Source organism: Culex pipiens, chromosome 1 (assembly GCF_016801865.2).
Source record: "Culex pipiens pallens isolate TS chromosome 1, TS_CPP_V2, whole genome shotgun sequence".
NCBI lineage: Eukaryota > Metazoa > Arthropoda > Insecta > Diptera > Culicidae > Culex > Culex pipiens.
The window spans coordinates 121,212,749-121,233,294 of NC_068937.1; the positions used below are offsets into that span (position 1 = coordinate 121,212,749).

The window sequence follows — 20,546 nt, forward strand, 5'->3', positions numbered from 1 at the left end:
CCGACCTAGGCCTTGCTGCGCGGTTTGCGCTTATCGGACGGCTTATTCGAACTCGAACACTCGCGCCGAACGGACGTCGGAGGAGCTTCTTCCACAACTATTCGCGGATCGAAAGCCGGATCGCTTCTGGAGAAACCGGAAACCGGATGGACATCGTCGAGTACCACTTTGTGATTGTGATTTGTCTTTGATAAAAGTGTGTGTGTTTGTGAGAAAAATAGAGTGTGGTATAAGTTGAGTGAAATTTGAGTATTTAAGATACATTTAAAAAGCTCGAAATTGGCGCACAGCGAAGTTTTGAAAGAAACTTTTGTCACGGAGTTGCCCACATTATTTCTTTTGTGACCAGAACAAAATAACCCTTGTGCAAAGGGGATCATTAATTAGAACCAGAAAAAAGCACGTGCGATCGTCGCAGCTTCTTGGAACTGGACCCAGACGACACTATTGCCTTGTAATAAACAACAGGTAAGCCCAGATGAGCACGACTGAGAGGTGAATAAATTAATTTTTGATTTCAATATCAACATTTCTTGGTCATCGCTCGACGAACCGGTCTTTCGTTCGGGTAGGGCACCCTCAACTGTGGCAGGTCAGTGGCAGCAGAATTTTTGGCAAAAAAGAATTTAAATGTAAATGTGACATAATGAAGTTTGCATCCATGGCCATTTGTATGTGTAATATTGAAAGTAAAAGTTGATCAGCATAATTTAAATTTGCTCCTCATTGAAACTTTTCGCATTTTTTAAAGTTTTTCCAATAAAACGTATGCATGCAGCATGTAGGAAATTTCACGGCAAAAATTTTTCCCTTTGAGAAAATGCAATTTTGACGCAATGGAGCCTCTTTTGATTTTTCTGAATTTTTAAAAAAGTTCTATGTACAGTAACGTCATGATTCGAAATCCGGACACTTATAAGCATATCATTTTTCAGCAATTGGGTACTAAAGCCCTATGTCAATTTTTATGTACAACGGTAAATAACACGATTAAAAACAATTTCTGATCACTTTTTTTCATTTTAATGCAAAATTTTTTTTTGACTAGACAACATTTTTTCGATGGATCAACTATGGTCCCCTTGGAACGAGCTGTCAAGTAGGAACTTTTCTGTCAAGAAGGACCGAGAGGTTAATTTTTCAAAATTGATTTAAAAATCCATTTTAAACTCTTTGTGGTCGTACAAAGGTTCATTGTACTCAGAAAAATAAGCTTTATCGCTGTAAACAATAATATCAGCAATCTAAGCTTCATTTTAGGACCCAATTCCCCACGAAAACAGCATGATTCGAAAAAAAGTTCTCCGATCGGGCTCAAAAATTTTCTGGAGGTTCCTTGGCCGAAATCATTAGACCCGTATTTTTTGTTTGGCCATTAGGGTGACCTACGCCGTGTTAGGGTGGTCCAAAAAATGGCAATTTTCGTCGATTTTCGCAAAAACCACTTTTTTCAAAAAATCATATCTCCGCGCCATTTCATTCGATTTTAGCTGTCCTAAATGCAAAAGAAAGGTGATTAGTTTGCTATTTGGGAAAAATAGTAAGAAGTTTCAAAAATCTAGCTAAACATTTGAAAATGTCGTATGAAAAGTTAAAATGCAGTTTTGAAGGTCTCGGGACCAAAGAGCCTATGTCTGAAAATGATTTTATCGGATTCTTCGGAAAATTTCACATAATTTATCAAAAAAAATGAAAAACGCAACTTTTGGTACAAACATGTCATCGCTGAAAGTTATCGCAATTTTAGTGAAAAAAGTCGATTTTTTCCCGTTTTCGTCATTTTCCCATTTTTGCGCGTGGGGCGTCGAAAAACCCAGTTTTTATTTTCAAAAAATCGTATCTCAGAGTAGTGAAAACATAACTCCACCATTTTTTGATATGTTATGTGAAATTTTCCGAGGAATCCGATAAAAATATTTTTGACATAGGCTCTTTGGTCCCAAGACCTTCAAAACAGCATTTTAAGTTTTCATACGATCTTTTCAAATGTTTAGCTAGATTTTTGAAACTTCTTACTATTTTTACCAAAAAGCCGAACTAATCACCTTTCTTTTGCATCTAGGACAGCTAAAATCGGATGAAATGGCGCGGAGATAGATTTTTAAAGTGGTTTTTGCGAAAATCGACGAAAATTGCCACTTTTTGGACCACCCTAACACGGCGTAGGTCACCCTAATGGCCAAACAAAAAAAATACGGGTCTAATTATTTCGGCCAAGGAACCTCCAGAAAAGTTTTGAGTCCGATCGGAGAACTTTTTTTTCGAATCATGCTGTTTTCGTGGGGAATTGCTGTTTTGTTATAGCTGGCAAAATATAATGTAATAAGTTGGAAATGTAGAAATATTCATGCCAAATATGTCTTTTCTAACAATTTTTCATCAGAATTTGAAAATTAGAATGAATTGTTGTGCTTCGAATCCCGAACACCGATAAAAGCTGATTCGAAATCCGGCCACTTTTGCTTCGAATTCCGGACACTCGATTTTGCTTATGAATCGCACAAATTTGGACTGAAATGTCAGTGATTCGGATGCCAATGAAATATTTCAATGAAATGTTTCGCATTTTTGGTACACTTATAATTTTATTTTATTTATTTGTTTTGGAATTAACAACAGCGTTCAAACAAACTTTAAATGAAAGTTGATGTTAGAATTCATCAAATTACACAGATTTGACATCCATAATGCAAACTTATATCCAAATAAATGATAAAAAAGACGAGGTGTCCGGGTTTCGAAGCGTCCAGGAATTCGAATCAGGACGTTACCGCAAAAAAAAACTTGTATTTTCGGTAAAATTTTTGTTTCGTCAAATTTTACTTTTTTTGAAAAGTTATGATTTCAAAACAACTGAACTAGTGTAAATGCATTTAAAACGCATTTTTATTAAAATAGGAAAAGTACGGCTTGTTATTTAAATTTTTTGCACTAACTCTTTCACAGCTTAGCAAGTTATCTCCAGAATACCCTGACCATTGTAATAACGTACCCTTCTTCAAGATAATAACAACCCCTTCTTCAAGTTGTGACAACAACCCTAGAAGCTATTAACCACGTCAATGAGTTTCGTAGCTCGGGAAAACAAAACAGTTTCAAGTTACCTTAGCCAAGTAACTATTTGCACATCCGTCATAGCGAATTGTACGCGGTTAAATCTCTCATTTAATTTCATCAATCATCCATTTACAAGTCAAGGGAACGCCTAATGGCCAATAGGTACAATCACTGCGATAGATGCACTTCACAGAATCTTCACTAGGCACGAGAACGAAAACCACAAGGCAGCTTAAATACAATTCTTAACCGAACACTGAAGTTGTTATTGCCACGCTAAACCCAAAACAAACCAAAACAACTGCAGTGAAGAAAAACAACAAAACTGTAAATTTCCGCGTTTCAGGGACAAAACTGCAGTGTGCAAGAATTGCAAGTGAAAGGGATCTCGGAACCGGTTCAGAAAAAGTGCATCGACCACACGCCGTAGAACCGGGAACCTATCCGGAATGAACTTGAATCTATGACCTTGAGTGCGAAGAATTTTCTGCGTTAAAAGAGCGGGTTCCACGCCTGCTCGCGGAATGAAGTCGCCCTGAGTCAGTTGAAACTGAAATGATCGGCACATGGCTTAAACTTTCATTGCCGTTGTATTTATGTGATAGGGGGTGTACCGCATGAAATTGGCTTTATTGCACAGCTCGTCAGATGTTAAGATGGATTTTTGCGAAAAATTATGGCACTCAGTAAACCCAAGCAATTGCACGAAAATCAGCTCACATTTATCAGAGCATGAATTCAATTCGACTAGAGTCATTACTTGTAGCCTTCTGAGGGTGATGATCACGGATTTCGATCAGCTTCTCCGATGGTTAGTCGTGCCTAATTAGCCAAAGAACCCTCGGCAGTGCCCAGCTAGTCGAACAATTCTTGCGACTTCGACAAAGATGTCGTAAAATCAAACACACAGTTCTAACCTTGACTCGTACGAGAGAAAACCTTCGCTTCAAGTTTTAAGTGCCGTTGCTTTCCTGTTGTACATGTAGTTGACGGACCCCAAATGGGCGATGGTCAGCGATAGCGCAGCCATCGGGCGCAGGTGTTAATTTTCGTGACATGTGCTAACGGCAAACAAATCCAGCTTTGAAGTGAGAAATTTTCAAAGCAATATTGGGGCTCTCAAAAGTGCGCGTCAACCAGTTGTTCAAATATTGCGCCATATCGAAGACTTCACAGATGAAGCACCGAAAATTACTGCTTGTAATCAAGCATTTTTCTTCAAAGCTGTTGAGTATTTGGTGTCACCTTGAAGAAATAAGGTGTTTGTAGTTTGGTGCGAAAAGTTTTCATACAAAAGTTCCGTAAGAAAGGTGCTACAAACTGTGCTACGATATTGTCAATGAATAAGCGAGTGCGACTTGTTTATAACTCGTTATTCAAATCGAATGTAAATTGCTTGGTAATATGATCGATATCAGAGGAATTTGTAAAATTAAATGTGCGTGGGATGTAACGTAACAACGAAATCCGGACATAGTTTAAATACATTTAAGTGAGATCCGGCTTCAAAGAAGTACATAAATATCACCTAAGTGGCCATTACTTGAGACAGGGTTGCCAGATTCTCAAATTTTCAACAAATTTCCTGGAAAATTTGAAATTTATTGAAAATTTATGTGATCCTGGTTCTGATTATTATTTTGCAACAAAATTGTATAGAATAGCAATAGCTATAGTTAAAATAAGAGTGAGGATCAACTAATGACTTGACTGCTTGCATAAACAAACAAAACTTCAAAGAAAATAGGGTAAAGGACCCAAAAATCGCCCACTTTATAGTGGGAATCCTGGAAATTTGTCGAGAAATTAGTGACAGTTAATGTTTTTTGGTTCTATTTGTTGTGGAACGTTGATAAACTATTTGATTTTAAGCTTCCACAAGGTTTTTATCATAAACAAGTTTATTTTCGTTAAAATTTTGCGTTTTAATAAAGTGCTCTGAAGTGCCTATTTTCGCCCCCCTAAATCCAATTTTCGCCCACCCTTGGAACCAGTTTTCGCCCACGACAAAAATCAAGAAATTAATTAAATGAAATTATGGCCCAAAGCTAAGCAAATATGGTCTCCTATTGATACACAACATATTCCCGAAGCTCAATTTCATTGATGTGCACATATTTTATCGCAAAATAAATTGAAGGTCATAAAACCCTAGGAGTTTTTTTTAACAGATATCCTACTAATTTTGAGGTTCTCTGTACTCTCACTAAAAAATATGACTAAATCAAAATTCCTGGTAGAACTCATGTTTTCCCATTCACCCAAGATAAGGGCACATAGTTACAATTAGCTCCGAGATTAGCTCCATGTTGTTGTTGATTTTATTAGGGGAGCTTTAACCCTATGAGTCATTTGCTCCCGAATTGACTCAATAGAAAACTTTGAATACCTCTTAATAAAAATATTAAAGCACATGTGCTATTTTGAAGGATATTGTGTAACTGCTTTTCCATCCTCTGCTTGATTTGTTCTCCTATGTACCAGTAAACTCTTACCACATTTGAAATAGGTGTCCCATATCTCAGCTTAGGTTAAATTTTGAACATATGTTTGTACCAAAACACCCTAAGGGACCATCCATAAACCACGTGGACACTTTTTTGGGAATCTGTTTCCTCCCCCCCCCCCCTCCCCTACAAAACTTTTTTGTATCGATTGTGGACAATCGCCATACATCCCCTCCCCCCTCCCTGAAGTGTCCACGTTGTTTATGGATGGTCCCTAATGAAAGAAATAAAATAAATTGATTAATTAACTTTTAAAAATAATCTAGAATGTTGAAAATATATTTTCAAGCACATTTCGCTGTGATTAGATTAGTTTTTATGGTAAACGAAAACTGGTTCTAGATAAAATCTGAAAACACAGTACTAGATTTCGCCCTGGGCGAAAATTGGATCGCATGTTTTTTCATGACCCCAGAAATCGCCCACTATATTTTATTAAAATAACCTTTGGTAAACGGTTAAAACAGGTTAATCGATAGACTTTCATGAAGTTCAGACATACAGTGAAGCAGTGAATTACTCATTTACATTATTTTCGGACAAAATGAGTTGTTTTCGCTCATAAACATTATTACCCGCTGTAGTCGAAATTGACAAAAATATGGCGGCGGTAAGAAAGCTTTTTTTGACGTGTTTATAAAAACGTGATAAACAATAGCAATTCATTAGGAAAGTTTCAATTAGTACTAGAAATGAATGAATATTGAAACCTGCATAAGTAATTCAACCAAAAAATGATATAAGTTTGCTAAATACTGATTAAATCCAGTAGGTGGGCGAAAACTGGAGCAGGGCGAAAACTGGGTCCTCTACCCAAAATTTATAAGTTGGTTTCGTACAAATGTCAAATATAATTAAAATTATTTTTTTTTTGTAATAAGTTTACATGATATTGTGCAATTCCCACTAACTTGGACTTTGCACTAAATTATCGCTATCATTCGCACTATTGCGACTTGTCAAACTGGCTTGGGAAAATGAAAATTTCCTCAAAAGTGATCAAAGCGAGCCAAAGTTTATCGCTTGTTTTTCAGCTGCCATTCGCAACTTTGAAGGGCGAATGTCCAGTTTGGTGCGACTGGGAATGTAAATAAACAACGAGCGGTTGCCTAGATTTTTGATTTTTTGTTGTCGCGAGAGCAAAGTGCGGGCCAAATCCAAGTTACAGTGCAAGGATCAATAATTGTATCATATTTTAACCTCTTAAACCAAATCAAGTATTCCGAGAAAAAAACGCGTTTTTGTCACCAAATCTTCGCCACGGCTATTTCAAAGGAGAACGAGATATTAGCCTTTTGGTTTTTGCATCGTCAGCCAAAACCAAACAATATTTTAGAGAAATTCAAGTTTGTGGAACGTCCTCTACCACTTGAAGGGATAATCTCGATTTTGACAAAAGTGGATATTAGCGATATTTTCAATGGTGGGCAGTCAAGTGAATTATAAATATTCAACTTTACACTAATTCCTAATTCTTCTAGCACAACCCGCTTTGAGACATTTTTTGCATAAAAATAACGAATTAAAATTATAATAGTTATACTAATTTATAACTTATTATAGTTTATTTTCATTCCATAATATTTTAATTTTTTGTTGTCCAACAAATAAACAAGATCTATTCAAAGTTGTGAATGCTTCAGAAATTTATGTCATCTAAAATAAACCTTAACGACCTTAAGAACCTTACAGGAACTATCGATATGATTTTTTATTCATCCCCTAAAGTATTGTCTTAAAAGTTATTTACAACAAAGTTTGACCATTTTTACAATCAAGTTGTGGCAGAAACTTCCGCGGTTGCTGTGCACCCTTAACATGACATTTTTAGACAAACTAATATGTTCAATAAGAACAGTACATTGTTCGACAAAATTTACAGTTCTGGAGTTTTTTTTGAAAAGCTCCAATAAACCAAATTTTCAGTTTTTGCTTTTTGGGAGTTTTTTTAACCGCCTTTAGTCAGTGGTATTACACCCAAAAAGCAAAAACTGGAAATTTGGTTTATTGGACCTTTTAAAAAATCTCCAAAGTTGTTATTGAACTTTTCATTGAGTTGACCTCATTCACTATTTTATTTTTTTTTTCATTTAAAAAAATGTGCCAAAAAGGTAACAAAATTTTATCTTGCACTTAAATTACGGAAATTCCCGAGAAATTTACAAATTTCTCGGGAAATTTGGTGTCGGGAATTTCCGGGACAGGAAATTGGACGCTCTACTGAATTCCCATCCCTGACCTGACAGGGATTGTTGATACGATAAGATGAGGTGGTTTTGTGCCTTTTTGAGAAAGTGTCTTGAATAATACCAGACACAGCTGAAAGGGGCTTTGGGAGCGTTCTTTTATAACGTACCCAAGCAACACACTTTGCTAGACAAACGCATTTCCTAACTGGTTGTATAACCAATAGGCCTCGTTACCACAACTTGTTCTACAACTCCTGTGAACTGGAAAAAGCGCACTTTTTTCTGTTGTATAACTTGCCAGAAAAAGATGCAAGTTATCGGAGTAAGTTGGACAAATGTTATTGAAAACACTGTGCTAGCTAACAAGGAATTCAAAGAAAAAAGGGGGCGTGGCTTACGGCTGTGCTGTCAAATCAAAGCGCACACTGAAAAGGAAAGTTAGCTTGAAAACAGCTGTCTGACCGTTGCCCAACTTACATGTAAACAAACATTTCTTATTAGAATGTCGACGAGGCCAACAAGAATAGAATCTCTGTATATTTTGGAACGCGTGTTTCTGCCTGATTCATTCTTTGTTATAGCAAACAAATGATTTTTGGACCCCCTAACCTCCACGTAACAAAATTGTCATACAAAATCTTTTTTTTTGTATGGAGCGTAACACGGCCTTCGACTCATGCCAAATATGCCAAATATGAGCCATCTACGACAAAGGGAAGCGGGGTAAAACGGTGATTGAAGTTTGAGGTCCAGAAAACATAACAAATCTGGAAATCGCATTTTCGTTATACTTCAACAATTTCAATTCTCTTAGTTGCATTCGAAAGGTCTTTGCAAGCCCTTCAAAATGTGCCATAAAAACTATTTTAAGACTTGATATCAAGCTTCAATGCCCGTTTTAGACAAACAAATGCTGATAGTTTCATCCAAATCCTAACAACCTTTAGAACAAAACGATCAAAATCTACAAATACTGCCTCTTAACAAACCTCAATTTTCTTGTTTCTTTTTCTTTTATTGGCTATATTTCAGACAATCTTTATGAATTGTACATTAAATAAACTATTTTCCCTTTGCGACGTAGTTTTAGTCTTCAACTATCCACATCCATGCATGTCGCCGCCATTACTGCCCTGATACTCCCTCCCCATTGATGGCTTTCATTCTGACTATTAATAAAAAAGAAAATCATAGACGAGAAAAGGTCAATACGGATGGTTAGAAAATCGAGCTCAGTATTCCCTCACAAAAACTGGAAAGAACTCACCAAATCAGGAATCTTGGGCGTCAGTCCATTTGATCGTCTCGTCACATGTTGTCTTAATCTTCAATGTTCACAGTTGACATTACCAATTCCATCTGCAGTTCCTGGCCGTGTTCAGCGATTATGCAAATGAGAAGCGTTTCTTGGAATGGGACTACAGAAACCATTCCTCAAACACTTGCAGCTGTTCACTGAACTCGAGCTGCATCAAGCTAGAACCTGAATTATGGAGAAAAGTCATTTAAAAACCGGCAATAAAACATTCCGTGTACGTTTTTTTCTGAATTGTCCATCAACCTCATCACCTACAACTTTACCAAAGATACCAAACCGATCAGAAAATGTATTTTGTATGGACAGCTGCCAAAATTATATGGGATCTTGTACGAGTGAATCAATGACTTAAAATGGTTTCTTTGATCATAGGAAAAGCTTCCCCAAAAAGTTTAAGGCAAATTTAAAAATAACAAAAAAAACATGCCTGTTGTCTGTGGTTCAAATCTCAAGTTCAAATGTTCTGTTACTCATGTAAAATTATTGAAGGCAAGAACTACTGAGCCGATTACGTTCAGCCAGTGTCGATCATGTAACCTCTGCTCAATGGGTAACACCATTCAATTTGTGCAACAGCAGTAACCCAATCTCCAAAGCAAGAAGTTACAAAGTTAAATCAAAGCACTCGCTACCCACCGCTCTTAAGCCCTAAGGCCTGCTGAGTTGAGCATGAGCGTGTTTAGGCAAATTATCACATTGAGAGTTAATGAATGCGGGCAATTATTATAGCACAATAAATGTAATGGGATCAACTAGCTGCTCACCTGATGTCTTGAATATTTCCGTGCACTGCTATCCCGGATAGGGTGAACTAAAGATATCATCAAATTAATGAGTACTTCGGTGATTTTTTGCAAAAGGCGTAAAACTTTGGTAAAAACGCCGTAACTGCAAAGTCAACATTCAGAATTCAAATAGCCTCGTATTTCAAATTATTTATTCCTGGGGTCACGTACTGGCGATAGCCCGAACGTTTCGGTGACCTCTACATACTTAATATTCCACCAAGTCACAACGCACCACCGTCCAAGCCCAGTTATGTAAGGCGTCCCAGAACTTATCGCTACCCGGTTACTGTTACTTTCAGGCAACGTCGCCGCTCCACCCGCAGGAAGTGAGGTCAAAGTATTAATTAGCCCCCCCCAACTGTCAATGCTAACTAGACCTCCTCCGAAGAGTGCAAGCTCATCGCCGATGCACCGATTTCTGTGGCGGCGAAGAAAAGCTAAATGTAGAAGATTTAAGGCGTCATTTCAGCGTAACTGAAAGTTCGCGCACCCGCGTGTTTGTGTGTGTTCTGCTACTGTGTTATTGTTGCGTTTAAATATTACTGGCAGAGAAGTCGCAATTTGATTAGGGGAGAGTGGGGAGACTTGATCCCCTTTTTTTGTATCGCACATAACTCTGTCAATTTATCACAAAACTATGATCTTTTTGCATGAATTGAAAGCTTAAACATTCAACTATTTTTGGCTGATAAGGGTATTTCATCAGATAAACTCTTCGAATCATGCCAAGCGCTTTAAAAAAATATTTTAAACCGGCATTTTAAAAATGTTAGGGGTAACTTGATCCCTTTTTCAACATTTTGAAGAAATCTTAAGCAAAATGTTTCTTATTCATCCAAACTTTTAATTTTCTATAAGTTACAGCAATTTCACATTAAACCTGTGCGTTTGTGTTCAAAATATAACATGTTTAGCATGCAAAATATTTAAAAACATCAGATTTTCTTTTTTAGACCAAAATTGAGCATGTTTACAAAAGCTGGTAATTTTTGTTTACAAAACTTTTGAAAAATGGTTCAAACTGCAGTAAGTTATATAAAACTATACTAAAGAAAACTATGTACGAAAACCCAGCCCAATTATTTAATCTTGAGGCTGATTCCAGTGACTGTAAAAATTCAGGGATCAAGTCTCCCTAAACGCACTTTTTTAAACAATTGATTGTAAAAATAGTATGACGATAAATTTAAAGTCAAATGCGTAAGGGTTTTGGAGTCGATATGTTTATCAAACAATTCATGTATAAAACATATTTTTTGAATAATTTTTGAGTGTTTTCTATACTTATCAAAACAAAGAAAAAAGATCTCTTGGAAGTTTTTTGCAGCACTTCTTAGAAAAATGTGTGTAACTCAATCTAAACATTTTTTAATTTTTTTCTTTGTTTTCTACCATGAGTTTTAGTCAATTTCGCACAACTTTCTAGAACAAAGCTAATTGTTTTACCCTTATGCTGACGAGATACAGGCTTGGGATCAAGTGTCCCCGGGGATCAAGTCTCCCCACTCTCCCTATATCTCTGCTTCTTACTTGAGCTAAACGGCTTACCTGGTCTTAACTAGATTATGAACTTGCAATATTTATAATTTTTTGAACATCTTCTTTTAACAAAGTTTTAAATAAGATCATAACAAACCTTTTTGAAATAATCTTACTATATTATCAAACAACTTCTCACGAAAAAAAAAATCATAAAATGTTCCTTAGCTGATAATTTATTCATACGATTATCTAACTTTCCTTTGTTAGTTTTAGAAATATAAGGTTGCATCATTCCACAGGCTGTTGAAGTAAGAGTACTTCAGCATAACTTTTTTTTATTCCTCCTAAATCTTTATGTTTGTAACATTGCTTTATAGGCGTTAGTACCTTAACGAACATCAACAACAATCGGTGACTTGCTAGAAGTTCTAAATGTCTCGCAACCCCATGCAATACTCGAAGTCTAACTGCTCATTTTCCCTGGGAAAATCGCGTATCTTACCCTTTTTGTTCAACAAGGTAAACGGATCAAAACGGCCCGGCGCCCGGCTAATTACATTACGTCGCTAATGTCCGCGCCGATTGTCACCGTGCTCATCACCAATTCAGCGACTTACAGCCGGTCGCGGAATTACCGCTCCGCTGGCCATCACCGACTTGCTCAGCCTACCTTGAGCGCCAAGGTCTGCAAGACGCGCCGCAGCCGTGCAAAAACTTGTTTCCGATTTTATCAACTTGCGGCGGTGTGTGATATTTATTTTGGAATTCCGCTTCTTTTTTCGCAGACCTTTAAGAAGTTGAACAGTGACGACGCCCTGGCAGTCATGTCATCGGCCGAAACGACGACGCCCACCGGCTCGAGTGGGAACAGTGAGACCCTTGGCAGTAGCAGCAATGGTTGCACAACCGAGACGACAACGACGACGACGACCCCCGCCAGCAGTAGCCAGCCCAAGTCACGTGACACCACGCGGGAAGCCAGCTGGCCCTGGGTTCTGTTCTACATCCACCTGAACATCCTCGGCGTGTACGGGATCTTTGTGCTGTTTTCGCACACCTCGGCCATCACACTCGTGTTCAGTAAGCGCGTTGAGTCTTTTAACAAGTTTGTCATAATAAATCTTTACACATCCCTTTTTTCAACAGCGGCTTTTTTAACCTTATGCGGAATTCTGGGTGCCACTGCGGGAGCCCATAGGCTGTGGGCCCACAAGACCTACCAGGCGTCCACGCTGCTGCGGTTCGTACTGATGCTGTGCCAAACGATGGCAGGACAGGTGAGTAAAATTATTCATCGTTTCTCTACCTTCTTCAAGGTTGATACTTTCTTCCAAGCATTACTGATTAAAAATACATAAAAATGTTATTCGTGTGCATGGTAATCCGGTCCTAACATTTACCTTTTTTGACAGCAGTGTACTATGGTAGATTGGGTGACCATGTTTCAAAAAAGTGACCTTCTCCAAATAATATTTGTTATTTTTTTCTCGAAAGTAAACATTCTAACAAACAAAAATCCAAATTTTCAAAGCTCTAAGTTTGTTAATTACGGAGATACGCACACTCAAAATATTGTTCACCACAATGTTGCATGAAAATACAGGTGATTATTTTCCATATGGATGTTCATGCCAAATCTACGTGAACCTCTGGAGGCAAGGCTGTATTAATTTTCAAGTGTACCAATACAATCATACGCCACATCACAAGAATTTCACGTTCAGGTTGCAGACAATTCACGCAACCCATGCCTGATTTGAATGTGAATACTATATGATTTTCTACTAACTTTTACAGTGTGGGAGGTTGGGGGTGGGGGTTTTCTTCTTCTTTTTATTGTTATTTAGGTTCTCAAATGAATGAAAAAGTTGAGTTGTTCTTTTAAAATTTTATTTTCACAATCGCTGTTCATATTCACTAATACACCATCTCAATTAAACCACTCTATACAATACACTATTTTTTTATGTCTGGAAATTCCGAAGGGCATTTCACAAACGCACCCATGTGTAGTGAATGAGTGTGGCAGAGAAGAGAGAGTGAGAATAGAGAGAGTGTATGTAGTGTAATGAGAGAGCAGGCAAGCCGAGAGAGAAGTTGAGAATGTGTGCGTGAGCAAACGAGAAATAAACCAGTCGTGTGTTTTGCTTTGGCATGAAAAGACGTGTCTTATTATTTGGTTCGAAATATTCGGAATTCGCGGAATAAATCGGGGGAAAGTCACGACAATGGCGCAGCAAATGCTCCCGTTGCAAGTGTGAAGTGTAATTAGTGAAGATTGAGTATTTTTTTTTGTTTTTAACAAGTTGCATTGTTTTGATGATGGGCGAGATGTGTTTGCCGTGTGGCTAACAGCAGTCGCCATGATGGCGTCGGTGTTTGGTTGCAGTAGCAGCAGTGTTGAAGGTCTGACGCCTCTGACCTTGGTGGCAGCAGAAATGTTTGTGTGGGATGACAGAGTGGCAATTCTTGTTTTTCCTTTTGCTGTGTTTGGTGGTTTTAGAGGAAAATTTACAGTAGCAGCTGAAAGAAAAAAATAAATGGGGAATGAAGACGTCATTTGTTTGGAAGTATATTCCCGCTAAGGTAAGACAGTAAAAATAAAGATCAACGTTGGACGGATTTGCTCGAAATCAAATATAGTAAACACTCTAGTGTCGGACCGATGTCGGTTTGATGTCGGATGGATTTTTGGTTTTTTGTAGAACCGGTGCTGAAATAATGAGTAACGTACGGCCAATGTTTTTCTTGAGATTTGTTGTTATGTTTCGACAGGATAAATGTTTGTGAAAAATTTTAATGTACTATTTTCATTTATTCAGGCGATACTGAAAAAACAATATGTATGGTAAACACTCTATCGTCGGACTGATGTCGGGTTGATGTTTGATGGATTTTTTTATTTGCGAGAGCCTGTGCCGGGATGAAGAGTAACGTACGGCCAATGCTTTTCTTGAGTTTTGTTGTTGTTTTACAGTAGGATAAATGTTTGTGAAGATTTAATTATGGATTATGGACAGTAGATATAATTTATCGTCGGGCCGATGTTGGATTTATTTTGGGTGGAATTTTTGATTTTTATATGCCCCTTGCTGTAATGAAGAGTAACGTACAGCCAACGCTCTTCTTCAGTTTTGTTGTTGTTTTTACAGCAGGGTTAAAGTTTGTGAATATTTTATGGAGTTTTTTCATTTATTAAGCGATATTTAAAAAGCAACATGAAAATCTAGTTCTTTGAGAAAGTAAAGCGTGGATGGTTGAACTTTGAGCATGAATTAACGCAAGGGTAGAGCGTAATTCTTGATGTCTTGAGGTTGAGTCCCCTTCGAGGGTAGAGCGTGATTCTTGGGGTTTAAAGCTTGAGTCCCCTGTGAGGGTAGAGCGTAGTTCCTGGAGTTTTTGAGCTTGAGTCCCCTGTGAGGGTAGAGCGTAGTTCTTGGAGTTTTTGAGCTTGAGTCCCCTGAGAGGGTAGAGCGTAGTTCTTGGAGTTTTTGAGCTTGAGTCCCCTGAGAGGGTAGAGCGTAGTTCTTGGAGTTTTTGAGCTTGAGTCCCCTGAGAGGGTAGAGCGTAGTTCTTGGAGTTTTTGAGCTTGAGTCCCCTGTGAGGGTAGAGCGTAGTTCCTGGAGTTTTTGAGCTTGAGTCCCCTGTGAGGGTAGAGTGTAGTTCCTGGAGTTTTTGAGCTTGAGTCCCCTGTGAGGGTAGAGCGTAGTTCTTGGAGTTTTTGAGCTTGAGTCCCCTGAGAGGGTAGAGCGTAGTTCTTGGAGTTTTTGAGCTTGAGTCCCCTAAGAGGGTAGAGCGTAGTTCTTGGAGTTTTTGAGCTTGAGTCCCCTGTGAGGGTAGAGCGTAGTTCTTGGAGTTTTTGAGCTTGAGTCCCCTGAGAGGGTAGAGCGTAGTTCTTGGAGTTTTTGAGCTTGAGTCCCCTGAGAGGGTAGAGCGTAATTCTTGGAGTTTTTGAGCTTGAGTCCCCTGTGAGGGTAGAGCGTAGTTCTTGGAGTTTTTGAGCTTGAGTCCCCTGAGAGGGTAGAGCGTAGTTCTTGGAGTTTTTGAGCTTGAGTCCCCTGAGAGGGTAGAGCGTAGTTCTTGGAGTTTTTGAGCTTGAGTCCCCTGAGAGGGTAGAGCGTAATTCTTGGAGTTTTTGAGCTTGAGTCCCCTGTGAGGGTAGAGCGTAGTTCTTGGAGTTTTTGAGCTTGAGTCCCCTGTGAGGGTAGAGCGTAGTTCCTGGAGTTTTTGAGCTTGAGTCCCCTGTGAGGGTAGAGCGTAGTTCTTGGAGTTTTTGAGCTTGAGTCCCCTGAGAGGGTAGAGCGTAGTTCTTGGAGTTTTTGAGCTTGAGTCCCCTGAGAGGGTAGAGCGTAGTTCTTGGAGTTTTTGAGCTTGAGTCCCCTGTGAGGGTAGAGCGTAGTTCCTGGAGTTTTTGAGCTTGAGTCCCCTGTGAGGGTAGAGTGTAGTTCCTGGAGTTTTTGAGCTTGAGTCCCCTGTGAGGGTAGAGCGTAGTTCTTGGAGTTTTTGAGCTTGAGTCCCCTGAGAGGGTAGAGCGTAGTTCTTGGAGTTTTTGAGCTTGAGTCCCCTAAGAGGGTAGAGCGTAGTTCTTGGAGTTTTTGAGCTTGAGTCCCCTGTGAGGGTAGAGCGTAGTTCTTGGAGTTTTTGAGCTTGAGTCCCCTGAGAGGGTAGAGCGTAGTTCTTGGAGTTTTTGAGCTTGAGTCCCCTGAGAGGGTAGAGCGTAGTTCTTGGAGTTTTTGAGCTTGAGTCCCCTGAGAGGGTAGAGCGTAGTTCTTGGAGTTTTTGAGCTTGAGTCCCCTGAGAGGGTAGAGCGTAGTTCTTGGAGTTTTTGAGCTTGAGTCCCCTGTGAGGGTAGAGCGTAGTTCCTGGAGTTTTTGAGCTTGAGTCCCCTGTGAGGGTAGAGTGTAGTTCCTGGAGTTTTTGAGCTTGAGTCCCCTGTGAGGGTAGAGCGTAGTTTTTGGAGTTTTTGAGCTTGAGTCCCCTGAGAGGGTAGAGCGTAATTCTTGGAGTTTTTGAGCTTGAGTCCCCTGTGAGGGTAGAGCGTAGTTCTTGGAGTTTTTGAGCTTGAGAGACCCCTACAAGAAAATCACCAAAACTGATATTTTCTCAATACGCGCAATATTTCTGAAATTCTGAAAATGAGAAAATTGGGTCCTAAAATGAAGCTAAGATTGCTGATATTATTGTTTACAGCGATAAAGCTCATTTTTCTGTGTACAATGACCCTTTTCACGATCACAAAGAGTTTAAAATGGTTTTTTAAATCAATTTTGAAAAATTAATCCTCGTGAATCAAAATAAACATTTTTATGCATGTTTCTATAGTGAAATTGTCTCAGGAACACGAATATGATAAAATTATCACCAGGAAATGGGATCTAAGGGGTCCCCCGGGCAAAAATGTACAACCGAAAACTTCACTAAAAGTGTCTATTTAATATTTGATGATGATGGCCCTCCACTTACCCCCGCCCATGGGAATAGCAGAGTGTCTGATTTATCTTGTTAGATATTTTGTTTAGTTAATTCACTTCTTGTTTTCATTGTTATGTTGCTATTATTATTTATTTTTTAAGCCCATGCGCGTCCATCAACCTTATTTTATTTATTTATTTTTTTTTTGCTAATTTTGTCATCATACAAAGATATATCCACTCGGTTCTACCTCCACCGACGGATCAAACGCGTCTCGTAGCTTTGGAAATCCATAAACCCTGAAGCATCTTTGGCGCCAGCATCTGCCCCGTCAAAAACGGATTCGCTGGACCCGCACCGATGGCATCGTGGATGGCATACATATCCTCGTACCACGAACTAGTTCACCTTCGGTTCCACCTGCCACGGTGACGATTCCTGCCCAGTGGGACCACCAGCGGAGCGGCACAAACCTGCAGCGATTTTGTCACGGAGTCGGCAAAAAACTCACCGATTGCTTTGTTTATTTACGAAAACTGCAGTAATAAACCAAAACAAACACACCGAGTTGCCAAACCCGATCAAAAACTGCTCGACGGCAAGACGGCAAGGTTGCAAGATCGATTTGGTTTGGTTAAAAAGTCGAGCAGACGCTGGCCGCTTTAACTCGCTTTAACGCGCGTTAACTTGCGATAACTTGCTTTGAGGTGGCGTTATGTGAAAACTCGGCACGATGAGTAGCGTTGATGCTTTTCGAGCTCGTTTTTGTGCGTTTTAGAGTGACGTCCTCCTCGGATATTCACACAATTAATACATTAAAAAAGTGACTTAATCTACACTTAACTAGTACTCAAATCATATACCAACATTTTCTTTTACAAAACCAAATGTCTTCCTTTTGAACACCGCAAAGTTCTTTTCAATTTTAAAGTCTCTAGGCAATGTATTGTATAGTTTTATACCTTTATAAAATAATGAATTTTGTGTGCTTGTTAAAAGAAACGATGCTGCTCTTATTTCTGAAGCCATACGAGTGTTGTGCTGATGAATGTCTGAATTAAATTATCAAAGTTTCAAGATTTTTTTTTATATTTAATTGGGTCCTAAAAGCCCTATGTAAATTTTTATGTACAATGGTAAAAAAACATGATTAAAAAACATTTCTGATCACTTTTTTTCATTTTATTTTTTTCAATTTCTGAATTTTTAAATTGCTGAATTTTTAATGTGAAGCCGTTGATCATTTTCAAGGAAAATTGATCATCAATTTAAAATGCTCTGTATTTCATTCAATTTCTGGAGCAACATTTGAAAGGGGCGGTATGACATTTCTCTTACGGCCTTTCATCCCATTTAAACGCAGTGCTCTGCGAGGGTAGAGCGTGATTATTGGTACTTTGAGCTTGAGTCTCCTGAGAGACATTGAGATCTTAAATTCGAGATCGCGATTGAGATTATGGGTAAAATTAAAATAAAATATCTGCATTTTTTTTCGGATTTCACGGTAATGATTCTGATTGGGTTTCAAAGAAGATGTAGTAAAAGAAATATGCCGTCGATCGTTGGAATAATTGGTGGAGGAATTGTAGATTTTCAATCTTCGAAGTGATGATTTAAAAAACGATAGGCTCATAACCTATTCAACTTAAATTTTGATTGAATTCCAGGGTAGATGTAGTAAAAAAATAAATAAAAATTGTTGGACAAGTTGGCAGTGAAATTTGAAGATTTTTAATTTTTAAATCTGACGAGTTAAGAAACTTATAACCTATACGACTTAAATTTGAACTCATGATTAGATTTCAGGGATGATGTAGTAAAAGCTAGAGTAAAAGATTATTAAACAATATTGTTGGACAAGTTGGTGAAGGAATTTGTGAATGTTTAATCTTTCAAAGCGTTGATTTAAGAAACGATTTCATGCAGGAATTTTAAATGTATCGATTGTTGAACAAGTTGGTGAAGGAATTTGTATTTTTTTAATCTTTTAAAGTAATGGTTTAAGAAAAGATAGGCTCATACGACTTAAATTTGATTCCAGGGAAGATGTAGTAACCACAAAAAAAGATTTTGTTGAACAAGTTTGTAGGAAATTTGAAGATTTATTCTTTTAATCTAACGATTTAAGAAACGATAGACCATAACCCATTTAACTTAAATTTGAGCTTATGATTGGATTCCAGGAAAGATGTAGAAACAGATAAGAAAACAAATGATTTGTGGACAAGTTGGTAAAGAAATTTGATGATTTTCAATCTATTAATCTGACGATTTTAGAAACGATAGGCTCATAACCTACACGACTTAAATTTGAACCCATAATTGGATTCCAGAGAAGGTGTAGTAAAAGATTATATAAAAATATTGTTGAACAAAATGGTGAAGGAATTTGTAAATTTTAAATCTTTCATAGTGATGATTTTAGAAACGATACGATCATAACCTATTTAACATAAAATTGAGCTAATGATTGGATTCCACGGTAGAAGTGGTAATTGATTATTTAAAAAAATCAGTTGTTGTAAACTTGGTGAAGGAATTTGTAGATTTTCAATGTTTTAATGTGATGATTTAAGAAACGATATGACAATAACCTATTCAACTTAAATTTAAGCTCTTGATTGGATTTCAGGGAAGATGTGGAAAACGATAAGAGAATAAAAATGATTCGTGTACAAGTTGGTAAGGAAATACACAGATTTTTATTCCTTTTTAAGTGATGATTTAAGAAACAACAGGCTCATAACCTACACGACTCAAATTTGAACTCATTATTGAATTTCAGGGAAGATGTAGCAATAAATTATTTTTAAAAATCTTTTGTTGGGCAATCGGGTGAAGAAATTAGTAGGTTTTTAATCTAATCTTTTTAATGTGAGCTAATGATTCTATTCAAGGGTAGTAATAGATTTTAAAAAATCTACACGACTTAAATTTCAGCGCATGATTGGATTTCATGGATGATGTATTAACAGATTTTTTTTAATATTGGTTGTTGGTCAAGTTGGTGAAGGAACTTGTATTTTTTATCTTTTAAAGTGATGATTTTAGAAAAGATAGGCTCATAACCGATTTAACTTAAATTTGAGCTTATGTTTGGATTCCAGGGAAGATGTGGTAAAAAATAACTAAAAATCGGTTGTTGGACAAGTTGGTGAAGGAATTTGTAGATTTTCAATCTTTTCAAAGTGATGATTTAAGAAACGATAGACTCATAACCTACACGACTCAAATTTGAACTCATTATTGGATTCCAGGGAAGGTGTAGCAATAGATTATTAAAAAATCGTTCTTGGACAAGTGGGTGAAGAAATTTGTAGATTTTTTAATTTTTTCAATGTGATAATTTAAGAAACGTTAGGCTCATAACCTATTCAATTTAAATTTTAGGGAATAATTGTATTTCAGGAAAGATGTAGTAAAAGATTTAAAAAAATCAATTGTTGGGCAAGTTGGAGAAGTAATTAGTAGATTTTCAATATTTTAATGTGATGATTTAAGAAACGATACGCTAATAACTTTCGCGACTTAAATTTGAACGCAGGATTTTATTTTAGAGAAGATAACGTAAAAGATTTTTAAAAATTAGTTGGTGGGACAAGTCGGTAATGGAATTTGTAGATTTTCAATATTTTAATGTGATGATTTAAGAAACAATCTTTTTGTAGTTATGATTTGAGAAACGATGGACTTGTAATCTACACCACTTGAATTTTAGCTCCAAATTGAATTTCTGGATAATTGTAGGTTAAAATTCCCGATCAATTAATTAATTACACGATAACTTTCGAAG

At 37.5% G+C, this 20,546-nt stretch overlaps 1 protein-coding gene across 2 annotated transcripts in view; it reads left to right on the forward strand.

The window, feature by feature from the left end:
- The window catches only part of LOC120423294 (acyl-CoA Delta-9 desaturase), a 26,668-nt gene continuing 6,122 nt past the window's right edge, over positions 1-20,546 (forward strand). Inside the window, exons 1-3 of one of the 2 annotated variants that reach the window (XM_039587057.2) lie at positions 1-468; positions 12,127-12,421; positions 12,488-12,618. In XM_039587057.2, coding sequence (XP_039442991.1) covers positions 12,166-12,421; positions 12,488-12,618 — 387 coding nt within the window. In that variant the 5' untranslated portion in view covers positions 1-468; positions 12,127-12,165. Of the gene's footprint in view, positions 469-569; positions 593-12,126; positions 12,422-12,487; positions 12,619-20,546 lie in introns of those variants that run through there. The other variant, XM_039587058.2, reaches the window with a different exon arrangement.